This window comes from Simochromis diagramma, unplaced genomic scaffold, assembly GCF_900408965.1.
Source record: "Simochromis diagramma unplaced genomic scaffold, fSimDia1.1 OVJJ01000596.1, whole genome shotgun sequence".
NCBI classification, from domain to species: Eukaryota; Metazoa; Chordata; class Actinopteri; order Cichliformes; family Cichlidae; genus Simochromis; species Simochromis diagramma.
Genome location: NW_024387245.1, coordinates 3,886,103 through 3,908,788, shown reverse-complemented (window position 1 = coordinate 3,908,788; position 22,686 = coordinate 3,886,103). Strand labels below are relative to the sequence as shown.

The 22,686-nt window shown below is 41.4% G+C and overlaps 1 protein-coding gene across 1 annotated transcript; it reads left to right on the top strand.

Annotated features, from left to right (window-relative positions):
• The first annotated feature begins 3,493 nt into the window (after positions 1–3,493).
• On the top strand, positions 3,494–6,440 carry LOC120714062. Its single transcript, XM_040000096.1, has 6 exons — positions 3,494–4,185; positions 4,302–4,373; positions 4,474–4,592; positions 4,696–4,756; positions 4,876–4,970; positions 5,081–6,440. The coding sequence occupies exons 1-6, from the start codon at positions 4,150–4,152 to the stop codon at positions 6,438–6,440; spliced, it is 1,743 nt and encodes a 580-aa protein (XP_039856030.1). The 5' UTR covers positions 3,494–4,149.
• The last annotated feature ends 16,246 nt before the right edge of the window (positions 6,441–22,686 follow it).

The following is a 22,686-nucleotide window of genomic DNA, read 5'->3' as shown; positions in this document are numbered from 1 at the left end:
AAGGCAGAATTTCTGAGTTCTGAGTAAAATCGAAAGCACCACGACTGCAGTTTTTGTGTTGGATGTAAAAGGCGCACATGACTCTGTGACGTAGGCTAGAATCATGGCAGCAGTCAATGACGGTCCAGGCGTGGGATTTCTCTCGTGGAAATATGCACATTATCTTTTCCTTTCTATTGGTAGGTGGCACAGTGCACTTGTGGCAAGTAAGCAAGCTAGAAGACTGGCAACGTTATGGAAGCAACACATTAACAAGAGAATTCTGAGTAAAACCAAAGTTACTTTCCCTAGTAACTAGTTACTTTGAAAGTAACGAGTAACTTGAAGTAACTGAGTTACTTTTGAGAGAAGTAACTAGTAATGTAACTAAGTTACTATTTTAAAGTAACTTAACCAACACTGTTAGTAACTATGTTAGTGTTATGGGCCCTAGGGGCACAGTTCTCACATTTAGAGGGAGACTGGCAGGAATCTTAGGATTCAAATCAGAAGACCCGTTTGTACTTCATTATAAAAACACATACGCACCACATCCTGCAGACGTATACGGCGGAAAATAGAACATTTTTATTTATGCAGATATCGTTGATTACCAGCTTGTGGGTGACGCCCATGCGCGGCCATTAAGAGCAATAAATATAACAGACGATGACCGTCGGGTAGCCATTCTTCAATTTGACAGCCCACACTACACACCGGTCTCGAAATCCTTAATCGATGACATAGAAATTGATCTGATAGACGACCAAAATCAACACATACCCTTTTTATACGGGAAGGTGTTTGTCAAACTCCACTTCCGACCCATAAGACACCATTTGTAAAAAATAAGGATGTCTGTCTACAACACAGATGAAGCAAAATATGTAAGATATTATTTAAATCAGGCTGGTGGCGAATTGAATGGTTATATTGGGACCAGCACGCAATGTGGCGCAGGTCTGGGAGGTTTGTTCCGCAGCCTGTTTAGAATTGCTGTACCGTTGTTTAAAAAAGGAGTCAGCATAGTCAAACCCCACCTAAAAACAGCAGCATCAGGCATATTGTCTGATGTGATATCCAACATAACCAAGCCAACATCTACTAAACAGGATGGCAACAGCTTGTATGTGTATACACCCAAACCTTCTAAGACCCCTCCCACTGCACGCGTGCGTGATACGCCGCCACCTAAAAAGCGTAAAACGACAAAACCTGCCAGGAAAGCCACCAAACGGAGACAACCACGCGGAGTGAAAAGACCCAGAACCAGTCGTTCAAAAACTACAGCATGTGACATCTTCTAAATGGCTCTGTTACACAACCAATCAGAGAATGTCTAAAAACAGAGCTCGATCTTTTTACTGTCCCATACACACAAACGTCCATAGAGAAAACGACCTTTATTGAAATTCCGCCAGTTTCTGCAATCACAGACGGAGGTCCAATCGAGTTTAAATCTCATCGTCCGGAGAGGATTACCTGGATCTAAACGATTCCTATATCTACACACGAGTAAGAATCACAGATGCTGACGGCACAAACTTAGGCAGGGATGCAAACGTGGGACTTGTTAATTATCCAGGTTGCACCTTATTTAGTCAGGTAGATGTAAATTTGGGGGATCGCTTGATCAGCCAATCATCCAACACGTATCCATACAGAGGCATAATAGAATGTCTTATCAATTATAATAAGGAGACTTTAGACACACAGTTCAGCAGCGCTTTATTCTGTACAGACACAGCCTCGCACATGAATGATACATGTATAGAAGGGGAGAGCCAGGGTCTGGTGACCAGAGGTACTTATACAGCGAATAGCAGTATTGTTGAATTGATTGCTCCAGTACACGCAGACCTGTTTTTTCAAGAAAAATATTACTTAATGGAATCGATCTGTCGCTGAAATTTGTGCGCTCTAAAGACGAATTTGCTCTCATGACTGGAGCTAACACCGCGTATAAAGTTAAAATTGTCTCTGCCAGCTTATTTGTGAAAAGAATCAGTGTCTCACCAAGTGTCAGGCTGGCACACGGCAAGGCGCTGCATCATGCAAATGCAAAATATGCTGTAGACAGAGTTTCTTTAAAGACCTTCTCCACACCTGCTGGGGCAACAATATCAACTAATTTATTTATGGACAGGTTGCCTAAATTTGTCATCATCGCCTTCGTGGATAACAAAGCTTATCCTGGTTCTTTTACACGTAATCCATTTAATTTTTAAACTGTGATATAGAATTCATGTGTTTATACGCTGATGGACAGTCGTATCTGGCCAAACAATTCCTGTTTCAATCTGGAAGCTGATGAAGGACATTCAGGGAACGTATCATTAGTTCAAACAGGGAGCGTGAGGCTGGAAACCCGTTTCAGAAATCCGCTACCCCGAACAATGAACCTGGTGTGTTACTCTGTATTTGATTCAGTCATCCAAATATCTAATATGAGACAAGTGCTGCTGGACGACTACTAAACATTCAAAATGAATACAATAGAACTAACCAGCATTGTTAAAAGGATTAGTAACAGGGCTCATCTTCTAGGCGTCTTAGCATGTGACCAGCTGCCAACAAAGCCCATCAGATATCCATGCATGGGCATTGTGAATACAGATCCATCAGACTTACCTGGGAAGCACTGGTTGGTGTTCTATATCACAAAAGACAAGCAAGGGCACTTTTTTGACAGCTTCGGTAACTCACCTGATAAGTTTTCACCCGAGATAAAACTTTTTCTTTTAAAAACACCGCTCGGATATTGTATTCTGGGAGACAGGTTCAGAAGGACTTTTCGGTAACCTGCGGACAACACTGTGTGCTTTTTCTATATCATGTCCAAAAAGGAGCGTCTTATTCAAGACTAATTAATATGTACAGTGATAACCTTGTTTGTAACGATGCAATGGTTTGTCATTTTGTTAACAAAATAAGACCTGTTTCTGCATGTTTTGAAAATAACTTTGATTGTGTGCAGTGCGGATACTGATTCAAGTAACAAATAATAAAAGATAACAGAAGAGAATATCGATTCATCTGGTATTTATTTTCACCTAAATCACATAAAATCTTTAAACATCAGCATAGAGTTCAAAAAGTAGTAAAAAGGGGAAAACTGTCATCTGTTTAACAAAACAATATAGACATAAATAAGAAAAAAACACATAAGTAGTAGTATATAAAAAGGGAAACAAATGCGAGGCTAAATGATCTTTTTTTTCAAGAATAAGAAAAACAAACATAATTTTAAAATTCATTAAAAATCGATCCACCCGCTTCTACTCTGCCTTGATTTTTTATGTGTGGTAAATAAGCTTTGATCGCTCAGTGACCGCTTCTTGTGCAAACCATTTGTTTCCACACTCGGGTCGCCAGTGTGGCCTTTATATTGGCTAATAGTCCTCCTCACCTCAGCATTAGGAAAAGCAGACAGAGACTTTCTCCCTCACTATGTGTTAATAGACCTCTCTGCATTGAATCACACTTGTTATTAATCTCTGTCTCTCTTCCACAGCATGCCTCTTGTCCCATCTTCGTTCTCTCACCCCAACCACTCCTGGCAGATGGCCGCCCCTCACTGAGCCTGTTACTGCCGGCGCTTCCTCCCTGTTAAAAGGGAGTTTTTTTCCACTGTCGCCAAAGTGCTTGCTCATAGGGGGTCATATGATTGTTGGGTTTTTCTCCTTGTGTATATTATTTTAGAGTCTACCTTACAAAGTAAAGCACCTTGAGCCGACTGTTGTTGTGATTTGGTGCTGTATCAATAAAACTGAAGTGAATTGAAATAACATAAAAGGACATAATGCTGCAGGTTGGCTTTCTTTCTTTTCTGATTCACCAGTTTGTATGCATCTTTTCACAGGAGTGACCTAAGGACGGCTGTAGCCTACCCTTATTTACTTATATAATGAACAACATATAGTGTAATGTAGTGTAAAATAGAGTGTTTTCTTTTAATTTAATGACATAAAGCAGGGATCAAATGTTTCCATGGTGACTGTTTTAGAATTGTGTATTTTTAAATCTGCATCAGACTTGAAAAAGAGCTCATCTGTGCAAGAAAAACCATCAAGTCAGGAGTATTTTCATATCTACATTTGATCTTACACAAGTTTTGAAGAGTTTTGGAAAGTTTCTCTTCCCCAACTGTGATAGAACAGCAGCGTTGTAATGGAAGCCAGTAAAGGGATCTACAAACCCATCAGGGTATGTGACACTTTTTGTTTTTACTGCATTTTTGAAGAATTTGATGTAGTTTTAAAAAGCTGACAAACTGAGAATCAATTTAAGTTACAATGAGTAATTTCTTATTTCTTTGACAGGTGCTGTTCAACACACCCATATATAACACAGCTGTGGAGATCTGCTGGTATCTACCAGGTTACAGGGCTCAGGTAAGACCCAGATCCATCCAAACCAAAACTGAGATAAAATGTCAGGTGATTTCTGAAGACCTGGGAGTGATGCTGATTAAATGTCTCCTTTTATTTTTAGATTGCAATGATGACGGAATTCCTCAGACTTCAGAAGGAAAACCAAATGCCATCAAGCCTCACTGCAGAAGATATGGGAGATCTTTTGGTGGAGAGGAGCAAAGAGACAGTCAGAGAGCAGTGAGTTACTGTGACACCTACAGACCATCCACCTCACACCTGAAATTGTTTGTGCTGAAGTGTAAACGCTGAGAGAAAACCTCTCTTTTGTTTTCTTTTGAAGACTTTGGGAGTTTGAATTGGAGGGTTTGGAAGAAACAGAAGCCAAACCTCTTCTGAAACTGGTAAGACTAGAAAACTCACAAGAGTTTTAGTCATTTGGAGATCTTTTTTTTTTTTTTTTTTTACTACAATCACATAACCTCTCAACAAAACTGCAATGTAAACATGCTTTCTGTTTCAGGTGTGGGCAGTGAACACAATAAATAAAATGAGGGACATCGAGTTTCAAGCCCGGATGCTGCTGGAATTTCCAGAGGCCATACCTCCTAAATTTCAGTGAGTCACCTCTGACATAAAATCATTAACAGTCCAGCTACAGTATTTCAAAATTTCTGTTATTTTTTTAAATAGGTGTAAAAGATCATTCTTATAACTTTATTCTGCAGAACACCTAAGCTCCTCAGCAATGTCAGGAAGTACATTGACCTCCTTAAAGAGAGGCAGCAGGACGCACAAACCTCCAAACTGTTCACTGCAACAGACGTGGTGATAGAGGTGGTTCCCCGTGTCCTGCATGGCTTCTGGAAGCTTCCTTCTTACCCCCTACTGAACATGTCCTCCCAAAAATTGAGCATCCTCTCCACCAGTGTGACAAAGGCCACTTTGGATCGAGTGTCCAAATCTCTCCTAACAACGGAAAACCAGGCCATCTTCTCAAGGTCCATCAGAGATGACATGGTGCAAAGTATCCTGTCTGAAGTCAGAGAGAAATATTCAGAAAAGATTCTGCTGAGCCACATTGCAAACTTTGCACCAGGACTACTCAGGGCAATTTCTGATGTAGCAAAGACGAGCATATGCCAGATCTTCCAGCCCCCTTGTGAAAGTCCAGTAGTGTCTGATGTTCTTCCAACTAAAGAACCTCATCCTGAAGGTCTGCTGAAGTCAGATGTTCTTCCCACTTCCCAACCTCCAGTTGAAAGTTCACGAATTGCTGATATTTTTTCCACTCACGAACCTTCTTCTAAAAGTTCAACAAAGGCTGATGTTCTTCCAGCTAAAGAATCTGCTCATGAAAATCTGCTGATGTCAGATGTTGTTCCTACTAAAGAACCAAAAGGACCTGATCGTGAACGTGTTCTGAAGTCAGATGTTCTCCCTACTAAAGAACCACAAGAACCTGCTTGTGAAAGTGTTCTGAAGTCAGGTGTTCTTCCTACTAAAGAACCACACGAACCTGCTCCTGAACGTGTTCTGAAGTCAGATGTTCTTCTTACTTCCGAACCTCCTTTTGAAAGTTCAACAAAGGCTGATGTTCTTCCGACTAAAGAGCCTGCTTGTAAAAATCTGCTGAAGCCAGATGTTGTTCCTCCTAAAGAACCTCAAGAACCTGCTTGGGAAAGTGTTCTGAAGTCTGATGTTCTTCCTACTTCCGAACCTCTTTTTGAAAGTTCAACAATGGCTGATATTCTTCCCACTGGAGAACCCGCTCGTGGAAGTCTGCCAAAGTCAGATGTTCATCCTACTAAAGAACCTCTCATTGAAAGTTCATCAAAGGCTGATGTTCTTCCTACTAAAGAGCCTGCTTCTGAAAGTCTGGCAACGTCTGATGATCTTCCTAGTGAGGAACTCCCTTCTGTATGTCTATCCATGTCTGAGCCAGTTGTCTCTTTTACTAATAATTCAGAGAAGTCTGACAACATTAAAATCAAGGAGAAAAAGGAGAAAAAGAAGAAAAAAAAGGGCTTCTTCCAAAAATTCAGAGCCCTGTTCTGTTGTTGCTTCAGACCCCAAGAAACTGACTGATTTTGAGAATCCAATCTGTTTGTTCCAACTCTACAAAATCAAATAAAATGATTAATCAATATTTTTTCCATGAGTCTGCATCTTTTTGCACAACAAAAGCTGGAGGAGAAATGAGCTGACGACCTGTGAAAATCTCAGCAGGAGTGATTAACACCTCGGGACTTGCACCAGAAAATAAAAAAGCCAGTAATTCTAGGGGGTGTTGGGTTTAGGGAAGTTACGCAAATTTGCGCAGGTTTAGTAAATCTAGTGATAAATACGTGGTAGAAATCCCAAAAGGGTGATTCTGTTCACCTGGACGTAGCATTTTCAATGGGAGAAACGCCTCCTGAACTGAATTGTCTCAGTTGATGGCCATGTGGTTGGCCTCCTGAACTGTTTCTTTGGACTGTTTTTCCTCCTCTTCTGAGTTTTCCTTCCTGGAGCTCCAGCACCCACCCAGGTTTGGTGGAAATGTTCTAATTTTAAGAGTTTCATTGCAAAAGAATAAACTGCTGATGTCCGCAGAAGTTTTTAACTTTGGTTGAAAGGACAAACTATGAAAAATAATAGACCTTTGAGGATTTGAGCATATGGCAAACATTATGCAAAGTTCCTCTTAATTGTAAAACACAAATCTGAGGATGTTGGAAGACATTTGTGGTTCTCATCAGCTTTGTGGCATGTAGATGCTCCTTTTATTAATATTCCTAAGTCCGGAAGAATACTCATAAACACTGAGGTCCTGCTATGTGCCAATGTGTATCTGGGCCATTACTAAACAAAGATGTGAAGCAATGTTAATAATTGTTGGTAACTTTTTTTTTCATTTCCAGGTTTCAGTTACTGCTGTTGATATGTTAAGAGTAAGAATAAGTTCAGATTCTCTTAAAGATAACAACACTAATATGTTAACAATTGTTGGACTTGAGGAGGTATTTTGAGAACCCTTATAAACATCTGAAGGAAAAATATTCTTTAATCATAGATGCAGACTCATGGAAAAAATATTGATTAATCATTTTATTTGATTTTGTAGAGTTAGAACAAACAGATTGGATTCTCAAAATCAGTCAGTTTCTTGGGGTCTGAAGCAACAACAGAACAGGGCTCTGAATTTTTGGAAGAAGCCCTTTTTTTTCTTCTTTTTCTCCTTTTTCTCCTTGATTTTAATGTTGTCAGACTTCTCTGAATTATTAGTAAAAGAGACAACTGGCTCAGACATGGATAGACATACAGAAGGGAGTTCCTCACTAGGAAGAACATCAGCCTTTGATGAACTTTCAATGAGAGGTTCTTTAGTAGGATGAACATCTGACTTTGGCAGACTTCCATGAGCGTGTTCTCCAGTGGGAAGAATATCAGCCGTTGTTGAACTTTCAAAAAGAGGTTTGGAAGTAGGAAGAACATCTGACTTCAGAACACTTTCCCAATCAGGTTCTTGAGGTTCTTTAGGAGGAACAACATCTGGCTTCAGCAGATTTTTACAAGCAGGCTCTTTAGTCAGAAGAACATCAGCCTTTGTTGAACTTTCAAAAGGAGGTTCGGAAGTAAGAAGAACATCTGACTTCAGAACACTTTCACAAGCAGGTTCTTGTGGTTCTTTAGTAGGAAGAACACCTGACTTCAGCAGATTTTCATGAGCAGGTTCTTTAGCTGGAAGAACATTGGCCTTTGTTGAACTTTCAAAAAGAGGTTCGGAAGTAAGAAGAACATCTGACTTCAGAACACGTTCAGGAGCAGGTTCATGTGGTTCTTTAGTAGGAAGAACACCTGACTTCAGAACACGTTCACGATCAGGTCCTTTTGGTTCTTTAGTAGGAGGAACATCTGACTTCAGCAGATTTTCATGAGCAGGTTCTTTAGCTGGAAGAACATCAGCCTTTGTTGAACTTTTAGAAGGAGGTTCGTGAGTGGAAAAAATATCAGCAATTCGTGAACTTTCAACTGGAGGTTGGGAAGTGGGAAGAACATCTGACTTCAGCAGACCTTCAGGATGAGGTTCTTTAGTTGGAAGAACATCAGACACTACTGGACTTTCACAAGGGGGGCTGGAAGATCTGGCATATGCTCGTCTTTGCTACATCAGAAATTGCCCTGAGTAGTCCTGGTGCAAAGTTTGCAATGTGGCTCAGGTAGAATCTTTTCTGAATATTTCTCTCTGACTTCAGACAGGATACTTTGCACCATGTCATCTCTGATGGACCTTGAGAAGATGGCCTGGTTTTCCATTGTTAGGAGAGATTTGGACACTCGATCCAAAGTGGCCTTTGTCACACTGGTGGAGAGGATGCTCAATTTTTGGGAGGACATGTTCAGTAGGGGGTAAGAAGGAAGCTTCCAGAAGACATGCAGGACACGGGGAACCACCTCTATCACCACCTCTGTTGCAGTGAACAGTTTGGAGGTTTGTGCGTCCTGCTGCCTCTCTTTAAGGAGGTCAATGTACTTCCTGACATTGCTGAGGAGCTTAGGTGTTCTGCAGAATAAAGTTATAAGAATGATCTTTTACACCTATTTAAAAAAATAACAGAAATTTTGAAATACTGTAGCTGGACTGTTAATGATTTTATGTCAGAGGTGACTCACTGAAATTTAGGAGGTATGGCCTCTGGAAATTCCAGCAGCATCCGGGCTTGAAACTCGATGTCCCTCATTTTATTTATTGTGTTCACTGCCCACACCTGAAACAGAAAGCATGTTTACATTGCAGTTTTGTTGAGAGGTTATGTGATTGTAGTAAAAAAAAAAAAAATCTCCAAATCACTAAAACTCTTCTGAGTTTTCTAGTCTTACCAGTTTCAGAAGAGGTTTGGCTTCTGTTTCTTCCAAACCCTCCAATTCAAACTCCCAAAGTCTTCAAAAGAAAACAAAAGAGAGGTTTTCTCTCAGCATTTACACTTCAGCACAAACAGTTTCAGGTGTGAGGTGGATGGTCTGTAGGTGTCACAGTAACTCACTGCTCTCTGACTGTCTCTTTGCTCCTCTCCACCAAAAGATCTCCCATATCTTCTGCAGTGAGGCTTGATGGCATTTGGTTTTCCTTCTGAAGTCTGAGGAATTCCGTCATCATTGCAATCTAAAAATAAAAGGAGACATTTAATCAGCATCACTCCCAGGTCTTCAGAAATCACCTGACATTTTATCTCAGTTTTGGTTTGGATGGATCTGGGTCTTACCTGAGCCCTGTAACCTGGTAGATACCAGCAGATCTCCACAGCTGTGTTATATATGGATGTGTTGAACAGCACCTGTCAAAGAAATAAGAAATTACTCATTGTAACTTAAATTGATTCTCAGTTTGTCAGCTTTTTAAAACTACATCAAATTCTTCAAAAATGCAGTAAAAACAAAAAGTGTCACATACCCTGATGGGTTTGTAGATCCCTTTAGTGGCTTCCATTAAAACGCTGCTGTTCTATCACAGATGGGAAAGAAGAACTTTCCAAAACTCTTCAAAACTTGTGTAAGATCAAATGTAGATATGAAAATACTCCTTACTTGATGGTTGTTCTTGCACAGATGAGCTCTTTTTCAAGTCTGATGCAGATTTAAAAATGCACAATTCTAAAACAGTCACCATGGAAACATTTGATCCCTGCTTTATGTCATTAAATTAAAAGAAAACACTCTATTTTACATTACATTACACTATATGTTGTTCATTATATAAGTAAATAAGGGTAGGCTACAGCCGTCCTTAGGTCACTCCTGTGAAAAGATGCATACAAACTGGTGAATCAGAAAAGAAAGAAAGCCAACCTGCAGCATTATGTCCTTTTGTTATTTCAATTCAATTCAGTTTTATTGATACAGCACCAAATCACAACAACAGTCGGCTCAAGGTGCTTTACTTTGTAAGTGTAACAGGGCAGCCCTTAGCGGCTGGAAACACAGTGAGACAGACCAAGGCAAGTGTAGTGGAACAAAGTATTTATTTGCTATATGGCTCTCCTTAAAACAATTAACTTGTCGAGCTTCTTCACAGCACAAAAAAAAATCCACGCTCTAATGACAACTGGCAGCCTTAAATATGTTCAGCTGTCACAGACTTAACCATTATTCCACTCTCAGGTAAATTCTTAAATCCCAACCTTCCACCACAGTATACAATATATCAATAAGAATAAATAAATACATAAATACATTTTCACATTTACATATTAATAAATACTTCACACTTTAATGTTACACCAAACCCAATATTATAAAAACCCAGAAACCCAAGCACAAAAAGATTCACCACACTCTCTTTACCCATGGTCTCTCCCGGAACCTTTAAATGGTGTCTGGACCCCCGGGGAAACATTTGCCCAAACACCTGGAAGAGGACACAGGCAAGAAAGGTGAGTAATCATTAACTTACAAACACCTATTTGCACCACTTTTATCCCTAGATTTTACACACACATTTGCCTTAGTTTTCCTTATTGGTAAACCTTAATCACAATCTCAATCACCATTCTTCTCTCCTGACAGACAACCACCACATTCCTTGATGAGGAACAGCTGTGCAGGATCTGAAATAAGGCTACCAACTGATTTTAAAATTCCCAATAAATAGTCAATAAATATTTAAACTTCTTGTGTGCAAATCCATGCTTAAAGTGCAATGCTCATAAAGTGCTTGATAAGGTGCTTTTAATAAAGTGAACAGTGTGCTCCAAAGTGCTATACAGACAATACAATATAAATAAATGCAGTAAGGGAGTCCTCTTCCTTACATTTCCTCCTCCCTCTCTTAAGCACGAAGTGCTTCAGTCCTCTGTCATCCTAGATAAACAATCAGCAACCACATTTGACTTCCCTGGCCTATACTGGACCGTAAAGTCATAAGGCTGCAGAGACAGGTACCATCCTGCAATGCGGGCATTCGCATCCCTCATGCGGTTCAACCACTGGAGGGCACGATGATCAGTCTCCAGAGTGAAGTGACGTCCCAGAAGATAATACCTCAAGGCCTCAATAGCCCATTTCATGGCCAAGCACTCTTTCTCCACCGTCGAATACCTCGTCTCCCTGTCAAGTAGTTTCCGACTCAGAAACACCACAGGCCTTCTTTCACCATCCACCTCTTGCTGAAGGACAGCACCAAGGCCAACTCCTGAAGCATCAGTTTGCAAGATGAATGGCTTGTTGAAGTCTGGACTGTGTAGAACTGGATGTGTGGAGACTGCTTCCTTGAGGTCTCTGAATGCTCGCTCACAGTCTTCCGTCCAACGCACTTTGTTAGGGGCTGAGCCTTTTGTGAGGTTATTAAGTACAGTGGATCGCTCTGCAAAAGAAGGTATGAATTTCCGGTACCAGCCTACTAGACCCAGAAAACCTCTCACCTTCCTTTTAGTTGTCGGAACTGGGAAGGACTGAATTGCTTCAATCTTTCCAACCTGCGGCTTTATCTTCCCAGAGCCAACTACAAAGCCCAAGTACTCCACTTCTCTCTTGGCTATGGAGCACTTCTTGGGATTGATAGTCAGTCCAGCCATTCTGATGGAGTGTAGCACCTTCTGTAGGTGAATGACATGCTCTTCCCAGGACTGGCTGTTCACCACCACGTCATCCAGATATGCTGCAGAGAATGCTGACACATCTCTCAGTACATGGTCCATTAATCGTTGGAATGTCGCTGGTGCACCTTGAAGCCCAAATGGCATGACTTTAAATTGGTACATACCAAAAGGAGTTTTGAAGGCTGTCAGCTCTCTCGCTTCTGGTGCCAAAGCCACTTGCCAGTATCCTTTACACAGATCAAGTGTTGTAATGTACGTTGCTGATCCAACTCTCTCCAGCAGGTCATCCACCCTGGGCATTGGGTAGGGATCAAACTTGGATACTGCATTCAAATATCTGAAATCAATACAGAATCTCAGGGTGTCATCTTTCTTTGGTACCAAAACAATCGGGCTGCACCACTCACTACTTGACACCTCAATGATTCCCAGGTCCAACATCAGTTTTATTTCTTTCTGCAGCACTGGCACCAACCGTTCTGGAATTCTGTAGCTCTTTTGTCGAACGGGTGCATCCTCCTTCACCCGTATCTTATGCTGAACCAGTGATGTGAAGCCTGGTGTTTCTCGAAAGAGCTGTGGGTCCACAAGTGGTTTTATATCAGCCTGCTCAGTAGGAGACAAATGAGAAAGGTCAACTGAAGCACAAACTTGAATGTTAGTTGGAAAGAACTTCTCAGTCACCTCCTCATCCTTAACTGAACGCACCAGTAACTGATAGACCGGCTCTTGTCGGCTGTGGAATTCCTTCAACAAGTTCACGTGAAATGTCTGATATTTTTTAACTCTTTCTGGCATATTCAGCTCATAAGTGACTTTACTCACTTGTCTGACGATCTCGTATGGTCCATGCCATTTTGTCAGCAACTTGTTATCGCTAGTGGGAAGCAATAACAGTACTTTCTGACCTGGAAGGAAGACCCTATCCCTGGCCTTCTGATCATACCAAGTCTTTTGATGTTTTTGTGCAGCTTCCATGTTGTCTTGCATCAATGATGCCATTTTCTCCAACCTCTCTCTCATGGTGATGACGTAGGCTGCGATGTTTTCGCCCTCTGCTTTGGATTCCTCCCAGCAGTCCTTAAGCAGATCCAGGGGGCCTCTCACTTGGCGACCGTATAAAAGTTCAAAAGGCGAGAAGCCAGTGGAAACCTGCGGAACCTCCCGGTAGGCGAACAGAAGGTATGGCAGCCATTGATCCCAGTCAGCACCTGTGTCAGAGACAAACTTGCGCAGCATACTTTTGAGAGTCTGGTTGTATCTCTCCACTAGCCCGTCCGTTTGGGGGTGATACGGGGTGGTCTTAAGTCCCTTTTTCCCTAACAGCTTATAAACCTGCTGCAACAACTTTGATAGAAAGTTCGTTCCACAATCCGTCAGAATTTCTCTTGGTATGCCTACCCTAGAGAAAAGCTGCAGAAGACAATTAGCAATGTGACGAGCTTTAATTGATCTGAGTGGGAAGGCCTCAGGAAACCGTGTTGCATAGTCACATATGACTAATATGTAGCGATGACCTGTGGAGCTCCTCTCTAAAGGGCCCACAATATCCATGCCTAGCCTCTCAAATGGTGTTTCAATAATTGGCAGTGGTTGCAACTGGGCTCGCGCTACTCCTTTGCCTGAGGTCAACTGACATTTTTCACAGGAACGGCAAAACTCAGAAACCTGGACATACATCCCTGGCCAAACAAAACGGCTGCTGATCCTATTCAGTGTTTTGTGAAAAGCCATATGGCCTGCCCATGGAATTGAATGACCCAGATCCATAACTTTGTTTCTGAACTGTTGTGGGAGTGCCACAGCTTCGCGCTTCCCCTTTCTCTGGTACAAGATGCCTCCTTTAATCAAGTAAACAGTGTCTGCAAGACAGCTTACCTGACCTTGACTAGCCCCCTCTACCTCTGTTACCTTCTCAAACCAGGGTTTTAGAGTAGGGTCGCTTCTTTGGAGTGCACCTAAATCTGAGGGAACATCAAACTCAAGTTGGTTATTTGGCTTAGGGAACAATGCTGTACCTTTTCCCCCTGAGCCTTTGAACTTTTCTCTTCTTTTCTGAGCCCTAGACTTCCTAATCTTCCCTGGCTCCGTTTCAAGAGACTCCTCAAAAAAGGGTAGTTCTTGCATCATTTCCTTTTCAACCCTGTCATGTAGTCACAAGAGCACAAAGTGCAATGGTTCAACTGTCATATCTAGAGGAAGTGAGCTTCCAGATTCATCACCTAAGCCTTGAATGTCTTTCTCAGCACTCACTTGAGGGTCATAATCTGACTGATGTATTAGATCAAAAAGAGTGGGGATGTCATTACCAAGTATCACTGAATATGGCAAACTGGGAACAACAGCTACCACTAACAAGTAGGTTTGACCTCCTACTGTCAGGTAAACCTCAGCAGTGGGGTACCTGTGTTCGTCTCCATGCACACAACTTATTGTAGCCCCAACCCCACTTAGCTTTTCTCCTGAAATTATGCTAGAGTGTACAAGAGTTTGGAAGCACCCAGAGTCAAGCAAAGCTTCCTCTTTACGCCCATTAATTAAAACAGGGACAGTACAAGCTTTCCTTCCTACCGGCTCTGTGGCTGGTCTTGGAACTGCACACAAAAGAGATGGTTTTGACTTAAGGGCAGGGCAAAATTGTTGTGTATGGCCAAAGTTATGACAGTGATAACATTTAATATCCTGAACTGAAGACTTAAAGGATTTCTTCACATTGTGAGGTCTATGGGAAGGGAGCTGCCTAGAACTAGAAAGATTTCTAGCCTGAACTTGACCAGAACCCTGTTCACCCCCAATGGACTTACTTGGTTGGGCGTAGTGGGTCTCCTGGCTGAAGTAGGTGCTCTTGCTTCCTTTTCTGGCTGAAGTGAAAACCTCTGCGAGGCTAGCTGCTTCCTTTGCAGTCTTCGGGTCATGCTCGCGTATCCAGATCTCCAGCTCTGGATTAACCATTCTCAAAAACTGCTCCAGAATTATCTGCTCAGATATTTCTTCTACAGTTGATTTTTCAGGTTTAATCCATCTTGAAAACAGGTCTTTCAATCTTACATAAAGTTCACGTGGCGTCTCACCTGGCTCAACTTTCAGAGATCTGAAGCGGCGTCTGTAGGTGTCAGCAGTGATCTCATATTTTGCCAGAATTGCCTCTTTCACCTTATCATAATTCTCAGTCTGTTAAATCCATAAGAATGTAGGCTGTGCGGGCTTTACCTGTCAACAGGGGAACCAGACGAATAGCCCACTCATCTCTGGGCCATCGACACACATTTGCCATTCTTTCAAACGTAGTCAGAAAATGTTCAATGTCATCTTCTGGTGACAGAGGAAAAAGTTTTGGTTCAATTAAAGACCTGGACCCACTGGCCACTGGAATGTCTTCACCATTGAATCCAAGTTCTTGTTCTTCAGATGTTGTAGGGGGCGCTGGCGCCTCTGGCGGGTCAGGCTTATCAGTTACAGCGTTAACTTGTAGCTGGATTTGCTGAAATTGATGCTGCATGCCTTTCCACCTTTGCTCCTGACGTGACAAATCCTTCTCCCACTTTTGGTCTCTGGCTGCTTGAGACCGCATAAGAGATTTCACAAACCCTGTCAACTCCTCCAATTTGTTCTCAGGGCTTGTTGCTGCCATGGCCTCTAGCTCAGATGAAGCTCCAACTCCTTCATCAGGCTGCTCCTCTTGGCCTGGCTTTCTTCCACCTCTTGTCATCATCTTCTCACTGTGGCATGAGTGACACACTCCTGACACCACTTGTAACAGGGCAGCCCTTAGCGGCTGGAAACACAGTGAGACAGACCAAGGCAAGTGTAGTGGAACAAAGTATTTATTTGCTATATGGCTCTCCTTACAACAATTAACTTGTCGAGCTTCTTCACAGCACAAAAAAATCCATCCTCTAATGACAACTGGCAGCCTTAAATATGTTCAGCTGTCACAGACTTAACCATTATTCCACTCTCAGGTAAATTCTTAAATCCCAACCTTCCACCACAGTATACAATATATCAATAAGAATAAATAAATACATAAATACATTTTCACATTTACATATTAATAAATACTTCACACTTTAATGTTACACCAAACCCAATATTATAAAAACCCAGAAACCCAAGCACAAAAAGATTCACCACACTCTCTTTACCCATGGTCTCTCCCGGAACCTTTAAATGGTGTCTGGACCCCCGGGGAAACATTTGCCCAAACACCTTGAAGAGGACACAGGCAAGAAAGGTGAGTAATCATTAACTTACAAACACCTATTTGCACCACTTTTATCCCTAGATTTTACACACACATTTGCCTTAGTTTTCCTTATTGGTAAACCTTAATCACAATCTCAATCACCATTCTTCTCTCCTGACAGACAACCACCACATTCCTTGATGAGGAGCAGCTGTGCAGGATCTGAAATAAGGCTACCAACTGATTTTAAAATTCCCAATAAATAGTCAATAAATATTTAAACTTCTTGTGTGCAAATCCATGCTTAAAGTGCAATGCTCATAAATTGCTTGATAAGGTGCTTTTAATAAAGTGAAAGGTGTCCTCTAAAGTGCTATACAGACAATACAATATAAATAAATGCAGTAAGGGAGTCCTCTTCCTTACAGTAAGGTAGACTCTAAAATAATATACACAAGGAGAAAAACCCAACAATCATATGACCCCCTATGAGCAAGCACTTTGGCGACAGTGGAAAAAAACTCCCTTTTAACAGGGAGGAAGCGCCGGCAGTAACAGGCTCAGTGAGGGGCGGCCATCTGCCAGGAGTGGTTGGGGTGAGAGAACGAAGATGGGACAAGAGGCATGCTGTGGAAGAGAGACAGAGATTAATAACAAGTGTGATTCAATGCAGAGAGGTCTATTAACACATACAGGGAGTGCAGAATTATTAGGCAAGTTGTATTTTTGAGGAATAATTTTATTATTGAACAACAACCATGTTCTCAATGAACCCAAAAAACTCATTAATATCAAAGCTGAATGTTTTTGGAAGTAGTTTTTAGTTTGTTTTTAGTTTTAGCTATTTTAGGGGGATATCTGTGTGTGCAGATGACTATTACTGTGCATAATTATTAGGCAACTTGACAAAAAACAAATATATACCCATTTCAATTATTTATTTTTACCAGTGAAACCAATATAACATCTCCACATTCACAAATATACATTTCTGACATTCAAAACAAAACAACAAATCAGCGACCAATATAGCCACCTTTCTTTGCAAGGACACTCAAAAGCCTGCCATCCATGGATTCTGTCAGTGTTTTGATCTGTTCACCATCAACATTGCGTGCAGCAGCAACCACAGCCTCCCAGACACTGTTCAGAGAGGTGTACTGTTTTCCCTCCTTGTAAATCTCACATTTGATGATGGACCACAGGTTCTCAATGGGGTTCAGATCAGGTGAACAAGGTGGCCATGTCATTAGTTTTTCTTCTTTTATACCCTTTCTTGCCAGCCACGCTGTGGAGTACTTGGCCGCGTGTGATGGAGCATTGTCCTGCATGAAAATCATGTTTTTCTTGAAGGATGCAGACTTCTTCCTGTACCACTGCTTGAAGAAGATGTCTTCCAGAAACTGGCAGTAGGACTGGAGTTGAGCTTGACTCCATCCTCAACCCGAAAAGGCCCCACAAGCTCATCTTTGATGATACCAGCCCAAACCAGTACTCCACCTTGCTGGCGTCTGAGTCGGACTGCAGCTCTCTGCCCTTTACCAATCCAGCCACGGGCCCATCCATCTGGCCCATCAAGACTCACTCTCATTTCATCAGTCCATAAAACCTTAGAAAAACCAGTCTTGAGATATTTCTTGGCCCAGTCTTGACGTTCCAGCTTGTGTGTCTTGTTCAGTGGTGGTCGTCTTTCAGCCTTTCTTACCTTGGCCATGTCTCTGAGTATTGCACACCTTGTGCTTTTGGGCACTCCAGTGATGTTGCAGCTCTGAAATATGGCCAAACTGGTGGCAAGTGGCATCTTGGCAGCTGCACGCTTGACTTTTCTCAGTTCATGGGCAGTTATTTTGCGCCTTGGTTTTTCCACACGCTTCTTGCGACCCTGTTGACTATTTTGAATGAAACGCTTGATTGTTCGATGATCACGCTTCAGAAGCTTTGCAATTTTGAGACTGCTGCATCCCCCTGCAAGATATCTCACTATTTTTGACTTTTCTGAGCCTGTCAAGTCCTTCTTTTGACCCATTTTGCCAAAGGAAAGGACGTTGCCTAATAATTATGCACACCTGATATAGGGTGTTGATGTCATTAGACCACACCCCTTCTAATTACAGAGATGCACATCACCTAATATGCTTAATTGGTAGTAGGCTTTCGAGCCTATACAGCTTGGAGTAAGACAACATGCATGAAGAGGATGATGTGGACAAAATACTCATTTGCCTAATAATTCTGCACTCCCTGTAGTGAGGGAGAAAGGTGACTGAAGAAGAAATACTCAATGCATCATGGGAATCCCCAGCAGCCTACACCCATTGCAGCATAACTAAGGGAGGATTCAGGGTCACCTGATCCAGCCCTAACTATACGCTTTAGCAAAAATTAAAGTTTGAACCCTTATCTTAAAAGTAGAGATAGTGTCTGTCTCTCAAATCCAAGTCTGGAAGCTGGTTCCATAGAAGAGGGGAGAAACCGGTTGGCCTGCAGTGTGAGAGGGAAGTGCTCTAATAGGGTGATATGGTATTAAGGTCATTAAAATAAGATGGGGCCTGATTATTTAAGACCTTGTATGTGAGGAGCAGGACTTTGAATTCAATTCTGGATTTAACAGGGAACAGGATATAATTAAAAAAAAAAAATATATATATATATATATATATGAAAAATCACCTTTGTGAATGGTATACCGGAGTCTCTGAGTGACGATGTCCTTTTACCTCCGGATAAGAACAACTTGCTCATTATCGACGATGTGATGAATACTGCGTCTGACAGCATAGAAGTTCAAAATGTGTTCACACAATACGTTCATCATAGGAACTTGAGCTGCATGTATTTAGTTCAGAATTTGTTTATGCAACAATTTTGTTGAACACTAATTATTTAACTCTGTTTAACAACCCGAGAGATAAATATCAAATTTCAGTTTTAGGTAGACAGATGTTTCCAGGTAATACAAAATACTTCTTAGAAGTTTTTAATGATGCCACATCCACCCCATACGGGTATCTTCTAATCAATTATAAATCTAAGACGCCTGACTATTTAAGACTCAGAACCAATTTGTTGTCAGATCGTCAAGTTGTTTCCCCAAAAAACAGCTAAAGCGGTAAAAAGGATGCCGTATTCACGGATGCAGAGAAACATTGCACTGTTGGAGTTGTTGTATAAATCCCCACCCAGCGTACGGAGGAATATTATTTGTAATGCAAGCATGGATTTTATTAATGCTCTGTGTGAGATATCGCTCAATGTTTTGAAAGGTGTTATCCCGCTGACTGATCAACAGTACAGACAACTAAAAAAGAAAAAAAGTAATCAGGCTGGTTGCAGACAAAATTTTGAAAAAGAGAAGATCCATCAACCAATCTGGAGGATTTTTGCTACCATTATTAGGGGCTGCCATACCCTTCATCACCAGTCTTATAGCAAACAGGTGAAAATGGAGCACACAAAGAAAATGTTTTTGGTCCCGCAGCATCAGTTGGACATGTTAAACCATCAGCAGCAACAACATACAGGCTCCGTCAGACATGTAGAGCAAAACGAGCGAGACAAAGCTATGGTTGAAGTGCTGCAGCTGCAGATTTGGATGTGTATGAGAGGCTAAAAAGTGTTCTGCCATTCTTCAGAGATACCGTTCACTTGTGAAACAAGGCATGAGTGACAAAAATGTGCTAACACTATCTTTGCCTTCTGAAACCGGTCAGGATGCATCTGACCGCCAAAGCAATGTTGGTGGCGACAGACAAAAAGACATGTTTGCAGATGAGATTTTGTCCTATATGGCAAAAAGGAGCAGAAAAAATGCAGAGCTTATTTTAACAGCACTCACTCGTGCGTCGGGAGTTTCTTGGAATGATAGGGGTGAGATTATTATTGACAACCAGATAATCAGAGGTTCGCATCTCTATGATTTGATCCAAAGTGCAACAGCAACACGTAGAGCAACAGATGTTTCATGGCCTGCAGGGTGGTCGACATTTTTAAAAACACTCGCCCGCTTAAATGTTCCTCTGTCTGCTTTTCCTAATGCTGAGGTGAGGAGGACTATTAGCCAATATAAAGGCGACACTGGCGACCCGAGTGTTGAAACAAATGGTTTGCACAAGAAGCGGTCACTGAGCGATCAAAGCTTATTTACCACACATAAAAAATCAAGGCAGAGTAGAAGCGGGTGGATCGATTTTTAATGAATTTTAAAATTATGTTTGTTTTTCTTATTCTTGAAAAAAAGATCATTTAGCCTCGCATTTGTTTCCCTTTTGATAAACTACTACTTATGTGTATTTTTCTTATTTATGTCTATATTGTTTTGTTAAACAGATGACAGTTTTACCCTTTTTACTACTTTTTGAACTCTGTGCTGATGTTTAAAGATTTTATTATTACTAAATAATGTTTTTAACAATTAGGTGAAAATAAATACCAGATGAAACGATATTCTCTTCTGTTATCTTTTATTATTTGTTACTTGAATCAGTATCCGCGCTGCACACAATCAAAGTTATTTTCAAAACATGCAGAAACAGGTCTTATTTTGTTAACAAAATGACAAACCATTGCATCATTACAAACAAGGTTATCACTGTGCATATTAATTAGTCTTGAATAAGACGCTCCTTTTTGGACATGATATAGAAAAAACACACAGTGTTGTCCGCAGGTTACCGAAAAGTCCTGCTGAACCTGTCTCCCAGAATACAATATCCGAGCGGTGTTTTTTAAAAGAAAAAGTTTTATCTCGGGTGAAAACGTATCAGGTGAGTTACCGAAGCTGTCAAAAAAGTGCCCTTGCTTGTCTTTTGTGATATAGAACGCCAACCAGTGCTTCCCAGGTAAGTCTGATGCATCTGTATTCACAATGCCCATGCATGGATATCTGATGGGCTTTGTTGGCAGCTGGTCACATGCTAAGACGCCTAGAAGATGAGCCCTGCTACTAATCCTTTTAACAATGCTGGTTAGTTCTATTGTATTCATTTTGAATGTTTAGTAGTCGTCCAGCAGCACTTGTCTCATATTAGATATTTGGATGACTGAATCAAATACAGAGTAACACACCAGGTTCATTGTTCGGGGTAGCGGATTTCTGAAACGGGTTTCCAGCCTCACGTTCCCTGTTTTAAACTAACGATACGTTCCCTGAATGTCCTTCATCAGCTTCCAGATTGAAACAGAATAATGTGTAGCCAAAGTCCTCATGTGTTATGGCCAATGGTCTATCCTATAAATGTCTTCCAGTGGTTTGTATCAGCTGATAAAATTCTCTGGTGTAGTGTTTTCTCTGAAAATTTGGCTGGAATTGTTTGGCCGGATACGACTGTCCATCAGCGTATAAACACATGAATTCTATATCACAGTTTTAAAATTAAATGGATTACGTGTAAAAGAACCAGGATAAGCTTCGTTATCCACGAAGGCGATGATGACAAACTTAGGCAACCTGCCCATAAATAAATTAGTTGATATTCTTGCCCCAGCAGGTGTGGAGAAGGTCTTTAAAGAAACTCTGTCTACAGCATATTTTGCATTTGCATGATGCAGCGCCTTGCCGTGTGCCAGCCTGACACTTGGTGAGACACTGATTCTTTTCACAAATAAGCTGGCAGAGACAATTTTAACTTTATACGCGGTGTTAGCTCCAGTCATGAGAGCAAATTCGTCTTTAGAGCGCACAAATTTCAGCGACAGATCGATTCCATTAAGTAATAATTTTTCTTGAAAAAACAGGTCTGCGTGTGCTGGAGCAATCAATTCAACAATATTGCTATTCGCTGTATAAGTACCTCTGGTCACCAGACCCTGGCTCTCCCCTTCTATACATGTATCATTCATGTGCGAGGCTGTGTCTGTACAGAATAAAGCGCTGCTGAACTGTGTGTCGAAAGTCTCCTTATTATAATTGATAAGACATTCTATTATGCCTCTGTATGGATACGTGTTGGATGATTGGCTGATCAAGCGATCCCCCAAATTTACATCTACCTGACTAAATAAGGTGCAACCTGGATAATTAACAAGTCCCACGTTTGCATCCCTGCCTAAGTTTGTGCCGTCAGCATCTGTGATTCTTACTCGTGTGTAGATATAGGAATCGTTTAGATCCAGGTAATCCTCTCCGGATGATGAGATTTAAACTCGATTGGACCTCCGTCTGTGATTGCAGAAACTGGTGGAATTTCAATAAAGGTCGTTTTCTCTATGGACGTTTGTGTGTATGGGACAGTAAAAAGATCGAGCTCTGTTTTTAGACATTCTCTGATTGGTTGTGTAACAGAGCCATTTAGAAGATGTCACATGCTGTAGTTTTTGAACGACTGGTTCTGGGTCTTTTCACTCCGCGTGGTTGTCTCCGTTTGGTGGCTTTCCTGGCAGGTTTTGTCGTTTTACGCTTTTTAGGCGGCGGCGTATCACGCATGCGTGCAGTGGGAGGGGTCTTAGAAGGTTTGGGTGTATACACATACAAGCCATTGCCATCCTGCTCAGTAGATGTTGCCTTGGTTATGTTGGATATCACATCAGACACTATGCCGATGCTGCTTTTTTTAGGTGGGGTTTGACTATGCTG